The sequence below is a fragment of the Phalangium opilio genome, unplaced genomic scaffold (genome assembly GCF_054372755.1).
Source record: "Phalangium opilio isolate 3A_F unplaced genomic scaffold, DU_Popi_V2 ptg000540l_1, whole genome shotgun sequence".
NCBI lineage: Eukaryota > Metazoa > Arthropoda > Arachnida > Opiliones > Phalangiidae > Phalangium > Phalangium opilio.
In genome coordinates this window covers 1,636,233-1,649,828 of record NW_028324244.1, presented here as the reverse complement: position 1 = coordinate 1,649,828, position 13,596 = coordinate 1,636,233, and the positions used below count along the sequence as shown (strand labels likewise).

General features: G+C 39.7%; 1 protein-coding gene and 1 long non-coding RNA gene across 2 annotated transcripts in view; one reads left to right on the top strand and one right to left on the bottom strand.

Annotated features, from left to right (window-relative positions):
* LOC149588571 (uncharacterized) overlaps positions 1-13,596 on the bottom strand; it is a 167,776-nt gene that overhangs the window by 44,024 nt on the left and 110,156 nt on the right. The window lies entirely within an intron of this gene.
* Positions 3,031-11,873, top strand: Polr1A (RNA polymerase I subunit RpI1). The gene is made up of 19 exons (XM_089862539.1): positions 3,031-3,393; positions 3,458-3,585; positions 3,651-4,382; positions 4,450-4,734; positions 5,038-5,258; positions 5,320-5,902; positions 5,979-6,062; positions 6,584-6,754; positions 6,819-7,730; positions 7,796-7,986; positions 8,306-8,872; positions 8,938-9,102; positions 9,165-9,385; positions 10,176-10,330; positions 10,420-10,500; positions 10,578-10,745; positions 11,289-11,399; positions 11,456-11,648; positions 11,714-11,873. Exons 1-19 carry the CDS (start codon positions 3,222-3,224, stop codon positions 11,818-11,820), a joined length of 5,247 nt encoding a protein of 1,748 aa, XP_089718665.1. The 5' UTR covers positions 3,031-3,221; the 3' UTR covers positions 11,821-11,873.

Here is a 13,596-nt window from a genome sequence, read left to right as displayed (position 1 = left end):
TCGCACCATTTTAAGATAACGTCTGAAACAATTATTCAAAGAACACGTAATTAAATTACAATTTTGGTGTGCTAATTACTTAAAAGAAATTAGTATATTGTAGTTAAGGTATAGATATAGTGGATCAAAAACGTGCAGCTATAAATTTGATAAACATTTTCCACGAATACTCAAACAAACAATTTTAAAAACACAATATAAAAAAAACAAAGAAAACAACCAATAAATAATTCAAGTTCCTTAAGTTGTTGACCAATTCCGAGTGCGTAATTTCAGAAAAGTTAAACCATGACATAAGTTACAATTACTCTATGTATTCATAAAAAAAGCTTTAATTTTGATGAAATATCTTCATTAATGTACACTCTTAATTTATATCATCACTTGTAAATTTTAAAACCCTATAAAGCTGAATAAAAAATATTATTCCAAAGTTTTTACATCTTTGTCTTACTATAAACTAAAACATTTCCGTCAAAAGTTACTCGGTTAGTTTATACGATTTAAAAGAGCCATCAGTCAAAACTTTTAAACAAACTAATTAAGGTCAAATCGCTATAATGTTTAGTTAAAACTAATCCATCAGCCATAAGGCAGATCGTCGAGAAACGGAAGAAAATTCGACCATTTTATTTTCAAAATCTGGATATAGGAACAATCGTGAACACAAAATAGCCCATGCTAATACCAAAAGTATATAGAATAAAAACAAAAAGTGCACTTCGTTGAAACTTTCCCGCGCCGTGTAATCCCAGAATAGTTTCGACCCCCCTCTGCGTATTATTACCTTCCCGACCGTGGCACAGGGAACAAAATGCGAATAGGGTCATAAAGTAGAGGATGCTAGCTCTAGTACCTAAAGTGAAAGTTTGGATCGCCAGCATCATGTACTACTTTCTCTAAACCAATGACGTCTAGAATCTCTTCCCTCATTGGTTAGTTCGTGTAGGGGGTTGAGAGGAGGGTAGTTTGCTTCTCAGTTTACATGTCGTCTACAGCCAAAGGCAGGGAATTGTTAATGAAGTGTACTTTTTGTTTTTATATCTAAACACTTTTGCTAATACTCCATCCAAGAACCCCAAATTTCGGAAGCGTGGGAAAACTTTGTACTTGAAGTTATATATTTCTATGCTACTAAAAATTTGTTAATAACAGAAACTTTGTTCTTTTTTCAGGATCTGTTCGCAACATTCATTCATTTCAATAAATTATTTTAAATTATTTTATCAATTTAATTATTTATCTTTAGTAAAACCAATTGTAATACACAAATATTGAAATACATGTATCATTTTTCAAAATAAAATTTTGCATTAATATTCATAAATGTGGATGATAAAATCACTTTTATTTATAAGCTTTCTAATTAATGACAGTGGCTGTGGTTTAGGAACGGGGCCACATACAAATACATCGTATCCTCTGAATTAAACCTACTAGGCCTATATTAGAATTATTTAAGGTGCTATCTAGCGCGAGCAAGTTTCAGCGAAGCGTACTTTTAGTTTTTATATCTATATACTTTGTTTATACTTTAAAAATGTACTATAGAATAAATAAATTATTGTTTCTTCGGTTTAATGAATCTCATTTTTATTGCTTTTCTTTTCAATAAAGTTACAAACATATATATGATTTCATAAGTTTATAAGATATGTTCATAAGTGTGTCACTGGTTAATGAGAGCTTGTCATGAAGTGACGTAGGCGAAACGTCATAGATTCTCGTAAAGCGACGCCTAGTGAGGCGCTGTTAAAGGCTAAGGACAGACTAAATAGGAAGATGGACTGCAAAACCGAGTGTAGTCAATTCTCGCGTAGTTCTCGAACTAGCTCTCAGTAAGTCTCTAGCATTACGAAGTATAGGAAGTGTCATACTTATGGAACATATCTTATAAACTTATGATGATTTTAAAAGGGATTATTAAGAATTACGTGTAATTATTTTAGTACCATTAAAGGTCGAGGGACTACTCATTGGCAATTTTAAAAGGGATTGGGAATATGGGTTATTTAGAGGTTCCCGGTAATCACTTTAGCACTGTTAAAGGCTGCGAGTCGAGGGGCTATTCACTAATGAAAATTTTCATTCATTGGTGATTTTTATTGATGCTTTTAAAAAAGGATAGGGATTCATTGGTGATTTAAAATGGATGGGGATTAATGGTTGCGTCTGGATTACGAGGGGCTACTCACTAAAAACTCGACAGTGATTTCAAACGGGATTGGGAATATGGTTTACTTAGGGGCTGCGGGTTATTATTATTTTCCTAGTTATTCACACATTTACCGCTAGGGGCGCTGTATACGTAGTTACGTATTTACTGACATCTAAAGCCTGATAAAATTCTGCTAGACTTTCGTGTAAGAAATATATAGTTCATAAATTGCCGCTAGGGGCGCTATATACGTAGTTACGTATTTACTGACATCTAAAACATGAAGAAAATTGCCGCTAGGGCGCTGTTTTTAAAATTTTATGGGCCTAATGGTGTGTTTTTTTATTTGAATTAGTGCCCACGTGACACTTCGAAGCGCCCCCAACTATATGGCGCCAATATACTATAAAACTAGGAAGCCACTTGTCCAGTCTTCTTTTCTCTCAGCGCCGGCGACCATGTCAACATTGTTCCTTGATCAGCTGAACGACGGTCTATTTAATTTAATAAATTAAATAGTTTAAATGAAACAGCCAGGGTTAATTGTTAGTAAATTATTTTATTAATTCCTGCAAATTAAGTCCATTTAATAATTTTAAAATGAGCCGCGACCGCGAAGTTAAGACTTGAGATTCTTAATTTAAATTTATTTTACTATTTTTTTTTAATTATTTTAATCTAAGGTATTCTTTCAGTAAATTATTATTTTGCTAGGACCTGGGAAAAAGGAGGGCTTCTCATACTACACGGCACGAGCAAGTTTCAACCAAGTGTACTTTTTGTTTTTATATCTATATACTTTTGACTATACGTCACTCCTTCACTCTTGGTGAGAACGCTTTTGGCGCTCTCTGTCGGATTTTCTGACGTAACAGTGAGCACATGGCCAGCGATCATATGCTATCAATCTCGTAACTCGTTCAGTCGTTCTCGTAGCCAGCAATCAAGGAAGTCTTTTATCTGCTACGTTAATTAGTCGTAAGTTTTGGTTTTGTTTAGATCAGATATTTTTTTTTGCCTGGGAGGCAAGGCTTATAGCCTTAACAGCTCCGGCCTGACTGACATGATGGATTTGGGATTGGATAAAATACCTCACCATCAAATACGCGGATTGAGATTTGGAGTTTATAGTATAAAAGAGATAGAAAAATTAAGCGTTCTTGAAGTGACCAATATAAACACGTTTGACGCTCTTGGCCATCCCTCTCCTTGTGGTCTCTACGATCTAAGGCTCGGTATAAATCTAAATTTCTGGGATTAAGGTAAGGTGTTTAAAACTAAGATTGTTTCGCATTGCAGGATCTTCCGATAGGGATGACGTGTGTGGCACATGCGGTTTAAATTCCCAATATTGCCCTGGTCACTTTGGCCACGTAAAATTATCATTGCCCGTTTTTAATCCTTTTTTCTTTAGAACGTTACATAAGGTATTACGCCACTGTTATACAGCCTATTTACGTTGTAGACCTAATAGCGAGCGTTTCCCCTTCAGATACTTCAAGGAGTATGTTTCGAATGCCACCATTTATTAGTTTCTCCGTTAATAACCCAGTTAACTTTGTACCAACTGAAAGCCCTCGAACACGGTTTAATGCCTTTAGCCCAAGAATTAGAGGAAAAAGTTTCGCAGTACCAGGAGTCTTTGAAAGAAGGGGGGAAAAGTAGCGTAGAAGAAACCATAGAATTGAAGAATTATTTGTCGAACATAGTTGATAAAGCTATTGAAGAAAATGTCGTAGCGTCCAATGATAAATGCGTGTACGTCAAGAATATTATCGAATGCCGAATAAGAATTGTCAAGAATTTTTTGAGGAGTCATCTTGGCAAGGGTAGAAAATGTAATAATTGCGGGGCTTCCAAAACATCGCTGAATGTACATAACAACACTAGGCTTATTATGGGAAAGAAGTCTAAAATTACACCGGCTAAAAAGAAACCGGTGTTAAATCGTTCTCAAAGCGCGTACGAAGATTACGATGAAGTTGAGGATGAAGAGAACACTGTCAATGATAGCCTAAACTTAACACTGGATGACACGCTGAAAGGACAGACATACCTAACCCCATTAGACGCTCGGAAACATTTAAGAAAAGTTTGGAAGAACAATCAAACGTTGCTTCAAGAACTATATAGTATTTTTAAAGATGTTGATAATCAAAACGAGTCTCCCATTGATATTTTCTTTCTTGATGCTGTAATAGTACCTCCCAACAAATTTAGACCGGTAACATTTTTTTTTTCTTTTACAATAATAATTTTAACACGCTGTAACAAATTTTGAATTATCTCAGCTTTGCGCCCTAAAGGGTAAAAAATTTGAAAATCCTCAAACGCAACAACTAAACAAAGTTTTAGGGGCATCCATAACCTTAAACCAATTGGTCAAATGTATGAAAGCCGATGAAGAAAACGTTGATCAAAATTTGAAGGACATTTTAAAGAGAATCCCGGGAAAAACTGAAGCGGAGAAGTTGCATCATTCGTGGAATGAGCTTCAAATGGCGGTTAATAACGTCGTTGATAGCGATTTAGATAAACTTACCGCTGAAAAGAAGAAAATTCCCGGTATCAAACAGGTATTATAAACCTTAATTAGCGTAGCTTATTCCTGATCAGCGCCATCTACCCATAGCGGTGACTTTGAGAACTACTGTAAGCGGCAAGCCAATCAGATGTCGCTAAAATCTGGTGACGTCATTTTTGGTAAGACCCGAGAGTGCCAGTCAGTGACGTCACCAGATTTTAGCGACATCTGATTGGCTTGCCGCTTACAGTAGTTCTCAAAGTCGCCGCTATGGGTAGGTGGCGCTGATCAGGAATAAGGCCAATTAATGTGTTTTTCAATGGGTGGGACTTATTACGTAATTTTTCTTCAATAGCTTTTGGAAAAGAAAGAAGGTCTTTTCCGCAAACATATGATGGGAAAACGAGTTAATTACGCGGCCAGATCCGTAATTTCCCCGGATCCGTACATTATGGTTGACGAAATTGGTGTTCCGATGGTTTTCGCCGCCAAATTAACTTATCCGCAGCCCGTTACTCCGTGGAATGTCAGACAGCTTAGAGAAGCCGTTATTAATGGACCCGATGTTCATCCAGGGTAAGAAATTATCGTATTAACGCGAATTTAATATTTTCAACGCGTATTCTTTTCATGATAGCGCCGTTCTCGTAGAGAATGAGGATGGCTCGATAATCAAATTAAATGCCAAGCACAAAGTGCAACGCGAAGGCATAGCCAAACAATTACTAACACCCAGCCAAGTTGGTAATAGAGGGATACGTAACTGTAAAATAGTTTATCGTCATCTCCTAAATGGTGACGTTTTACTGCTGAATCGTCAACCCACTCTGCACAAACCTTCTATTATGGCTCATAAAGCTCGCGTCTTACCCGGAGAAAAAACACTTCGGCTTCATTACGCCAATTGCAAGACGTACAACGCGGATTTTGACGGTGACGAAATGAACGCTCATTTCCCCCAGAGCGAAACAGCCAGAGCCGAAGCCTACAATATCGCCTGCGTCAGGAATCAGTTCTTGGTTCCTAAAGATGGAACGCCACTTTCGGGTCTTATTCAAGATCACATGATAGCCGGAGTTTCCATTACGATGAGAGGAAGTTTTTTCAACCGAGAGGATTATCAAGGCTTGGTTTACGGAGCTTTGACGTTTGTGCGAAAAAATATCAAGACTTTACCACCGGCCATTCAAAAACCTCGAGTTTTGTGGTCTGGAAAACAGGTTAATGTTTAGCCGGAGCTGCATGGCCATTCTTCCTAGTTTCGCAACCCTGATCCGTCTCTATTATTACACGTAGATTCTTTCAACGATTATTTTAAACGTGATTCCGGAAGGAGTTCCACCACCTTCTCTCGAGGGAAAGTCTAAGATCGCTAATAAAGTATTTGAAAAATTTTCTCGAAGTTAATTCGAACGAATTAATTAGCCTTATTCCTGATCAGCGCCACCTACCCATAGCGGCGACTTTGAGAACTACTGTAAGCGGCAAGCCAATCAGATGTCGCTAAAATCTGGTGACGTCACTGACTGGCGCTCTCGGGTCTTACCAAAAATGACGTCACCAGATTTTAGCGACATCTGATTGGCTTGCCGCTTACAGTAGTTCTCAAAGTCGCCGCTATGGGTAGATGGCGCTGATCAGGAATAAGGCTAATTAATTGGGCATATGTCTAATCAGCGCCACTAGCGGATGGTCTGAGAACTACTCCCATAGAGACTAGGTATATTTAAGAGGGTTTACAGAATTTCCCATAGCCAGGTGGCTCGAACGCCGCGCCATCTGACGGAAATTCTGCAAACCCGCTTAAATATACCTAGACTCTATGGGAGTAGTTTTCAGACCATCCGCTAGTGGCGCTGATTAGACATATGACCAATTGAACAACTTAATGTTGTATTCAGACGTGGCAAACATCGAAGGAAAGAGAATGGTTAGCCGGTGGTACCCCATTGAAAGGGGACGTTATGAGTGAAGCCGAAGTTATAATTCACGAAGGAGAATTACTTTGCGGTGTTTTAGATAAGGCTCATTATGGCCCTACAGCTTTTGGTCTCGTTCACTTGTGTTACGAGGTGATTACTCGTAATATCGAATAAGTTTAAAAAAATCATGCGTTTATCGTAATTTTTTTATTAGATTTATGGGGGAGAAACGTCTTGTTTGCTGCTAACTTCCTTAGCCCGTCTCTTTACTCACTATCTGCAAATTCATTCGGGATTTTCTCTCGGCATCGAAGATATTTTAGTCACCCCGAAGGCCAACAAAAAAAGATGGAGAATTATGAAAAAAGCTCGTCAAGTTGGAAACGAAGCCGCTGCCGAAGCTCTAGGAGTGACTGATAAAAATGACCTCTCGGAAATTCGAGACAAATTTGAAGGCGCTCATCGTAACCGGGATGATATTGGTTTGAAACAACTGGACAACTCCATGAAGTCCAAAACTGACTCCGTTAATAACGAGATCAACAAAGTCTGCTTTCCAAATGGATTATTCAAACTTTTCCCTTCGAACAACTTGCAACTTATGGTTCAGTCCGGAGCCAAAGGCTCGACCGTCAATTGTATGCAAATATCTTGTCTTTTGGGTCAAATTGAACTGGAAGGTCGTCGCGTCCCTCTCATGATGAGTGGGAAGACCTTACCCTCATTTCTTCCTTACGACACTTGCCCACGAGCGGGAGGCTTCATTGATGGGAGATTCTTAACCGGGATTCGACCTCAAGAGTTTTTCTTCCATTGTATGGCCGGTAGAGAAGGCTTAGTGGACACGGCCGTTAAAACCAGCCGTAGCGGTTATTTGCAAAGGTGTCTTATCAAGCATTTGGAAGGCTTGATCGTCAATTACGATTTAACCGTCAGAGATAGTGACGGTAGCGTCGTCCAGTTTTACTACGGGGAAGATGGCTTAGATATAATGAAGAGGCAATTGCTTAATCCAAAAATTATCCCCGTCATGGTACGGAATCACGACGCTCTGATGAAGGACGTCTCCTTAAATAAAATCGCTGATAAAGTTGATTTTGAGGCTACCTTAAGTCCGAAGAAGAAAGTAAGCCGCGCGTTTATAAATAATTAACCCGTGTTCCTTCCGTTTGTAATGGTTTGTTTATGAAGATCAAAAGATGGAAGAAAAAACGCGGAGACACGTTCCAAAGACCTCGTCTGTCTGGATTTACCCTCTTCTCCCGAGAGAATAAGAGCTATTTTGATAAATACTTGGAAACGGGGAAAATAGGACACTACGAAGATTGTAAAGCCGAGTTACAGAAAGCTTGGTGGGATTTGGATCAAGCCAAGAAGGAAAAGTAAGAAATTAGCGTAGCTTATTCCTGATCAGCGCCACCTACCCATAGCGGCGACTTTGAGAACTACTGTAAGCGGCAAGCCAACCACTCCAGATGTCGCTAAAATCTGGTGACGTCACTGACGGGCACTCTCGTCTCGGGTCTTACCAAAAATGACGTCACCAGATTTTAGCGACATCTGGAGTGGTTGGCTTGCCGCTTACAGTAGTTCTCAAAGTCACCGCTATGGGTAGATGGCGCTGATCAGGAATAAGGCTAATTGGATGCACTCCTTTCGTTTAACATTGTAATTATACGAAAAACAAATTGCTCTCGTTAGATACCTGAAAAAAACTGAAAAACCACCGGATCCCGTCTTTTCCCACCTTCGATCTGATCTGTATTTCGGAGCGATTGGTGACAAATGGGAAGAAGACTTGGAAGTCTACGAGAAGAATAATCCCGAAAACTTATTGGAAAGCGCGGTGGTGGATTTTGACGTCAAACCTAACTTAACGCGTACTCAAAGAAAATCGCTTCCCATTGCCGATTTCAAGAACATGATGTATTATCGAACGATGAGAAGTCTTTGCGATCCCGGGGAAGCCGTTGGTCTTTTAGCGGCTCAATCCATTGGCGAACCCTCCACTCAAATGACTCTAAACACCTTCCACTTTGCCGGAAGAGGAGAAATGAACGTTACCTTGGGAATTCCGAGATTGAGGGAAATTTTAATGACGGCTAGCGCCAATATCGCCACGCCCAGTATGGATTTACCTCTTTTAACCAACACGGATGATGTTGAACAACGTGCCGAGAAATTGCGCGTTAAATTGAACACCGCGCGTCTCTCGGATGTTTTAGAACGAATTGACGTGGTGGAGGAGATACAAACGAAAGACAGAAAGTATGGGCGCATTTTCTACCTCCGTATGGTTAAGAATATTAATTAATATCTGTTAAAAAATTAAGGAGAACGAGATATTATCGCGTCAAATTTCTCCTACTTCCTCATAAATGTTACAAAGACAAGTATTGCGTGAATCCGAAAAAGGTTCTGGCTCATCTCGAGCACGTTTTCTTCAAGAAATTATTAACGGTCATTAAGAAGAAACTCTCCGAGATGGCTTCGTCTTCGTAAGATTTTTAGTTCGTATTTAAATTTAATGGGCTAAACTAATCAGTTTCATTTAAAATAGATTAATTTCATTCCGAAAGGAACGTAAGACGAAAAGTAGAGAAGACGAAGACGATGAAGGCGTCGTTAACACCGCCAACCAAGCTGAAGATGGAGGGGACAGTTCGGACGAGGGTGAAGGGGACGGAGACACGACTTCCTCCAAGCAAAGGATGAGACACGATCAAGAGACGGAGTACGATGATCCCGAAATGGAAGAGACTGAACTTAATGACGAAGAGGGTTTGTTTGACGTTTACTCTTTCTCAAAAATTACGCGGTTTTATATACCCACGACGCGGTTTTATATACCCACGACGCGGTTTTATATACCCACGACGCGGTTTTATATACCCACGACGCGCTTTTCTGTACCCACGACGCGCTTTTCTGTGCCCACGACGCGCTTTTCTGTGCCCACGACGCGCTTTTCTGTGACCACGACGCGGTTATCTATGCCTACGACGCGCTTTTCTGTGCCCACGACGCGGTTATCTATGCCCACGACGCGCTTTTCTGTGCCCACGACGCGGTTTTCTATGCCCACGACGCGCTTTTCTGTACCCACGACGCGCTTTTCTGTACCCACGACGCGCTTTTCTGTACCCACGACGCGCTTTTCTGTACCCACGACGCGCTTTTCTGTGCCCACGACGCGCTTTTCTGTGCCCACGACGCGCTTTTCTGTGCCCACGACGCGCTTTTCTGTGCCCACGACGCGCTTTTCTGTGCCCACGACGCGCTTTTCTGTACCCACGACGCGATTTTCTATACCCACGACGCGATTTTCTATGCCCACGACGCAATTTTCTATGCCCACGACGCGATTTTCTATGCCCACGACGCGATTTTCTATGCCCACGACGCGATTTTCTATGCCCACGACGCGAATTTCTATGCCCACGACGCGCTGTTATATGCCCACGACGCGCTGTTATATGCCCACGACGCGCTGTTATATGCCCACGACGCGCTGTTATATGCCCACGACGCGCTTTTCTATATAACGGGTATTAATTCTTCATTGTATTAGATGAGTTTGGACAAGATGAGGATGAAGGCGTCGAGACTAGTTTTGTCAAAACTGAATTTGATAGAGACGAAAATGAAGAATCAGTTGATAGTCCCAAAATAAAAAGACGAAAACATTCTAGCGTAGATGAAGACACTAAAGCCTTTAGAATACACGTAAGACTTTTGTTAAATAATAAATATTATGTCTAAAGGGGACATAAAATTAATTAAACACAAACACTTTTAATTTACGCTTCTTTAAGAATGTCACGAATTTAAGTCCATCCATAGAAAAGTACGATTTTGATTCCAAAAAAGAATTATGGTGTCAAATAGATTTTGCCGTGAGTTGTTGTTAAATGTTAATTTATTTATTTATTTATACGTCACCCATTTTGCGTTTATATTTGTTCAATTTCAGTTGGATATGGTTGGAAGTAAGATTGACATGACTTCTCTTTTGGAGATGGAGGCCAAATCGAGCGTAGTCCATCAAGTTAAAGGAATAAATCGAGCTTTTCTAGTCAAAGATCATAAAGCTAAAGGAGGATGCGGCAAGATGCTCAAAACTGACGGAGTTAACTTTTTGGTAAATTGGCCTTATTCCTGATCAACGCCACCGAGGCGTAGCGGAGACTTTTGGAACTATAATAATACGGTAGCCAATCAGAGGTGGCGGCGCTGGAGTCGATGGACTCTGATGGAGATCCGTTATATTTTCTATGTTTTGATTATTACCGCTTCAACTTGAAAAAACATGTTTTAACTAATTATTATTAACCTAATAATCTCCAAATAGACCAAAATCGAATGAAAACTTACTCCGAAAGTCTTATTTCATAATATGAGACAGAATAAGAAAGGTAAAATCAACTTTTAATACTTTTGAAACCATATCGCTTGTTAAGCCTTGGCTATTCACATGATTCAAAATAGAGAAAATAACAGATCTCCATCAGAGTCCATCGACTCCAGCGCCACCTCTGATTGGCTACCGTATTATTATAGTTCCAAAAGTCGCCGCTACGCCTCGGTGGCGCTGATCAGGAATAAGGCCAATTAAATTTATTTATTCTTACAATTTTTTATCGCTTGATTCGCTAAGCCTACATTTGTGACAAATATTTTACAGGAAATGTTTAAATACGAAGACGTTTTGGACGTCAAGAAAGTGTATAGCAACGATATTCACGCGATTGCCAATACTTACGGTATCGAAGCCGCAGCTAGGGCAGTGGCCAGAGTAAGTTTTTTTGTACTGATTTTACGTTTCGTAATACAATACTACTTGTTCATCAGGAAGTTACAAACGTGTTCGCGGCTTACGGTATCGAGGTTGATCCGAGACATTTGCTTCTGGTCGCCGACTACATGACATTTGACGGAACATTTCGAGCGTGTAATAGGGCTACGATGGAATACAACGCGTCTCCGTTGCAACAAATGACTTTTGAAACGACAATGACCTTTTTAAGGAACGCTACTCTTACTAGTACGAATATTTAGTCCTTTATTTAGGGTAACTTACGTATGTTGATTCTTTTTCCGTTTTAACAGATTCCCAAGAAGAATTAAAGTCGCCTTCCGCCAGATTAATTTTAGGTCGCTTAGTTCAAGGGGGGACAGGGTGCTTTGAGCTTCGTAAACCGGGAATAAAACGGTGATATTAATGTAAAATGATTCATGATACAATAAAGTAACAGTCATAAATATCAAAGTTTTCAATTTATTATTGAGTAACTTTTTTCAAGTGATTTCTAAACTTACGTAATCACGCCTAGCATTGCGATGGTGTTTTGTGTGTGTGGCCCTGGACACACGAAAAACAAGCGTGGATCGAAACCAGGGTTGTGTGGGTCCAGATTTTTGGGTGTCGGGTAAACTTCGCGGGTATCGGCTCCAATTTTCAATTACCCCTCGGGTCCTGCAAAATCCCCAAAATTGGCTTTCGCGGCTTCAATTCGGTTCTTTGTTTTTCCTTACAGTCCAAGTAAAAGCTAGATTTCAAAGCTGAGCCATAGAGTGCTGTCAGAAGCGCCGGTGTGACGTCACCCAAGCTGTTTCCGAAACCCATAAAGAAAAAACGGTAACTGTCATGGCCGCCCATTGCTAAAGGGAGACTCGTGACGTTTAACCTTGGATCTGACGTCACAACTGACAGCACTCTATTATCCCGTAGTGTAATTCATTAATCAATATTAATTATTAACTTGTTACTTATTAAATTATTTAATTATGAAAGGCAGAAGTATTGAAACACGCGCGGTAACCCGTCATGAACTGGACCCGTCACACTCGGCGGCGGGTATTAGCAAAGGCTTAAAATAGAGTGCTGTCAGAAGCGCCGGTGTGACGTCACCCATGCTGTTTTCCCATAAAGAAAAAACGGTAACTGTCATGGCCGCCGATTGCTAAAGGCAGACTCGTGACGTTTAACCTTGGATCTGACGTCACAACTGACAGCACTCTATTGGGACTCGGGTACCCGTTCGTAATTCGGGTCCTAAAAAATATGTTTCGGACTTATTTCATTATGAGGAATCAAAAAAAAAATGCTTTTAAAGCCCGAAGATTGTTTTTTTTTTCACCTATTTCGATTAATGCAAAATTGCGCATTATCATTCAATTCCTTATCTAAAATTACCCCAAAATCAATAACAAGTTAATTAGTTTAAGCCTAATTATACCAATTAAAGCGGAAAAACCATATCACGCGTTCTAACCCTCGGAAGTCCACAATTTTAACTCCATCCTAAGCTTAAAATTACAACTAACAATATCCCGTAAAAATACTCGATATAATTTATAAAAAAAATAATTTTTAACGTCAAATAAATTGAAATAATGCAACTTTTAAGGACTTTGTTTTTTTTTTTTATTCACTACAGACAGAACATGTTATTTTCCAACAAAGATGCGTTTCCATCTATGGAGTCAGCACTAGGGAAGCTCTAAAACTCTAAATCGCCTGTGTATTCACAGACAAGTAAGCTTGGTGAGAGAAACCAACAGGGCCCCCCCGGGTCACGAAAAAAAAATCTCACAAAGACGACGAAGCAGTGAGCACGAAAATGGATAATGTGCTCCCTGATTAAATAAATACTCGTGTTAATCCCTAAAATTGCCTCGTCTTCGCTTCTATGCTGTGTGCTTGTTTGGCCTGAACATAGACATTAGAACACTATTAAGAACCTAGACAAACTATTGCGAGGGGGGTCTCGCGATTTTCTGTTAGGAAAATTTCCATCCCACCCCTTCGCATGTGTGATAGGGTTTTTGATACGTGGCGCCCCTATCGGCGAGTGAAGGAGCTATTCAATTTGAACAAAAAATAAATATCGTAAAGTTTCATCTTGCAAATGTTTTAATTCTCTGTTAATAAACATCTCTTTATTTTACAAACACTTTTCCTTCCATTAATTAATACGGAAATTAATAAA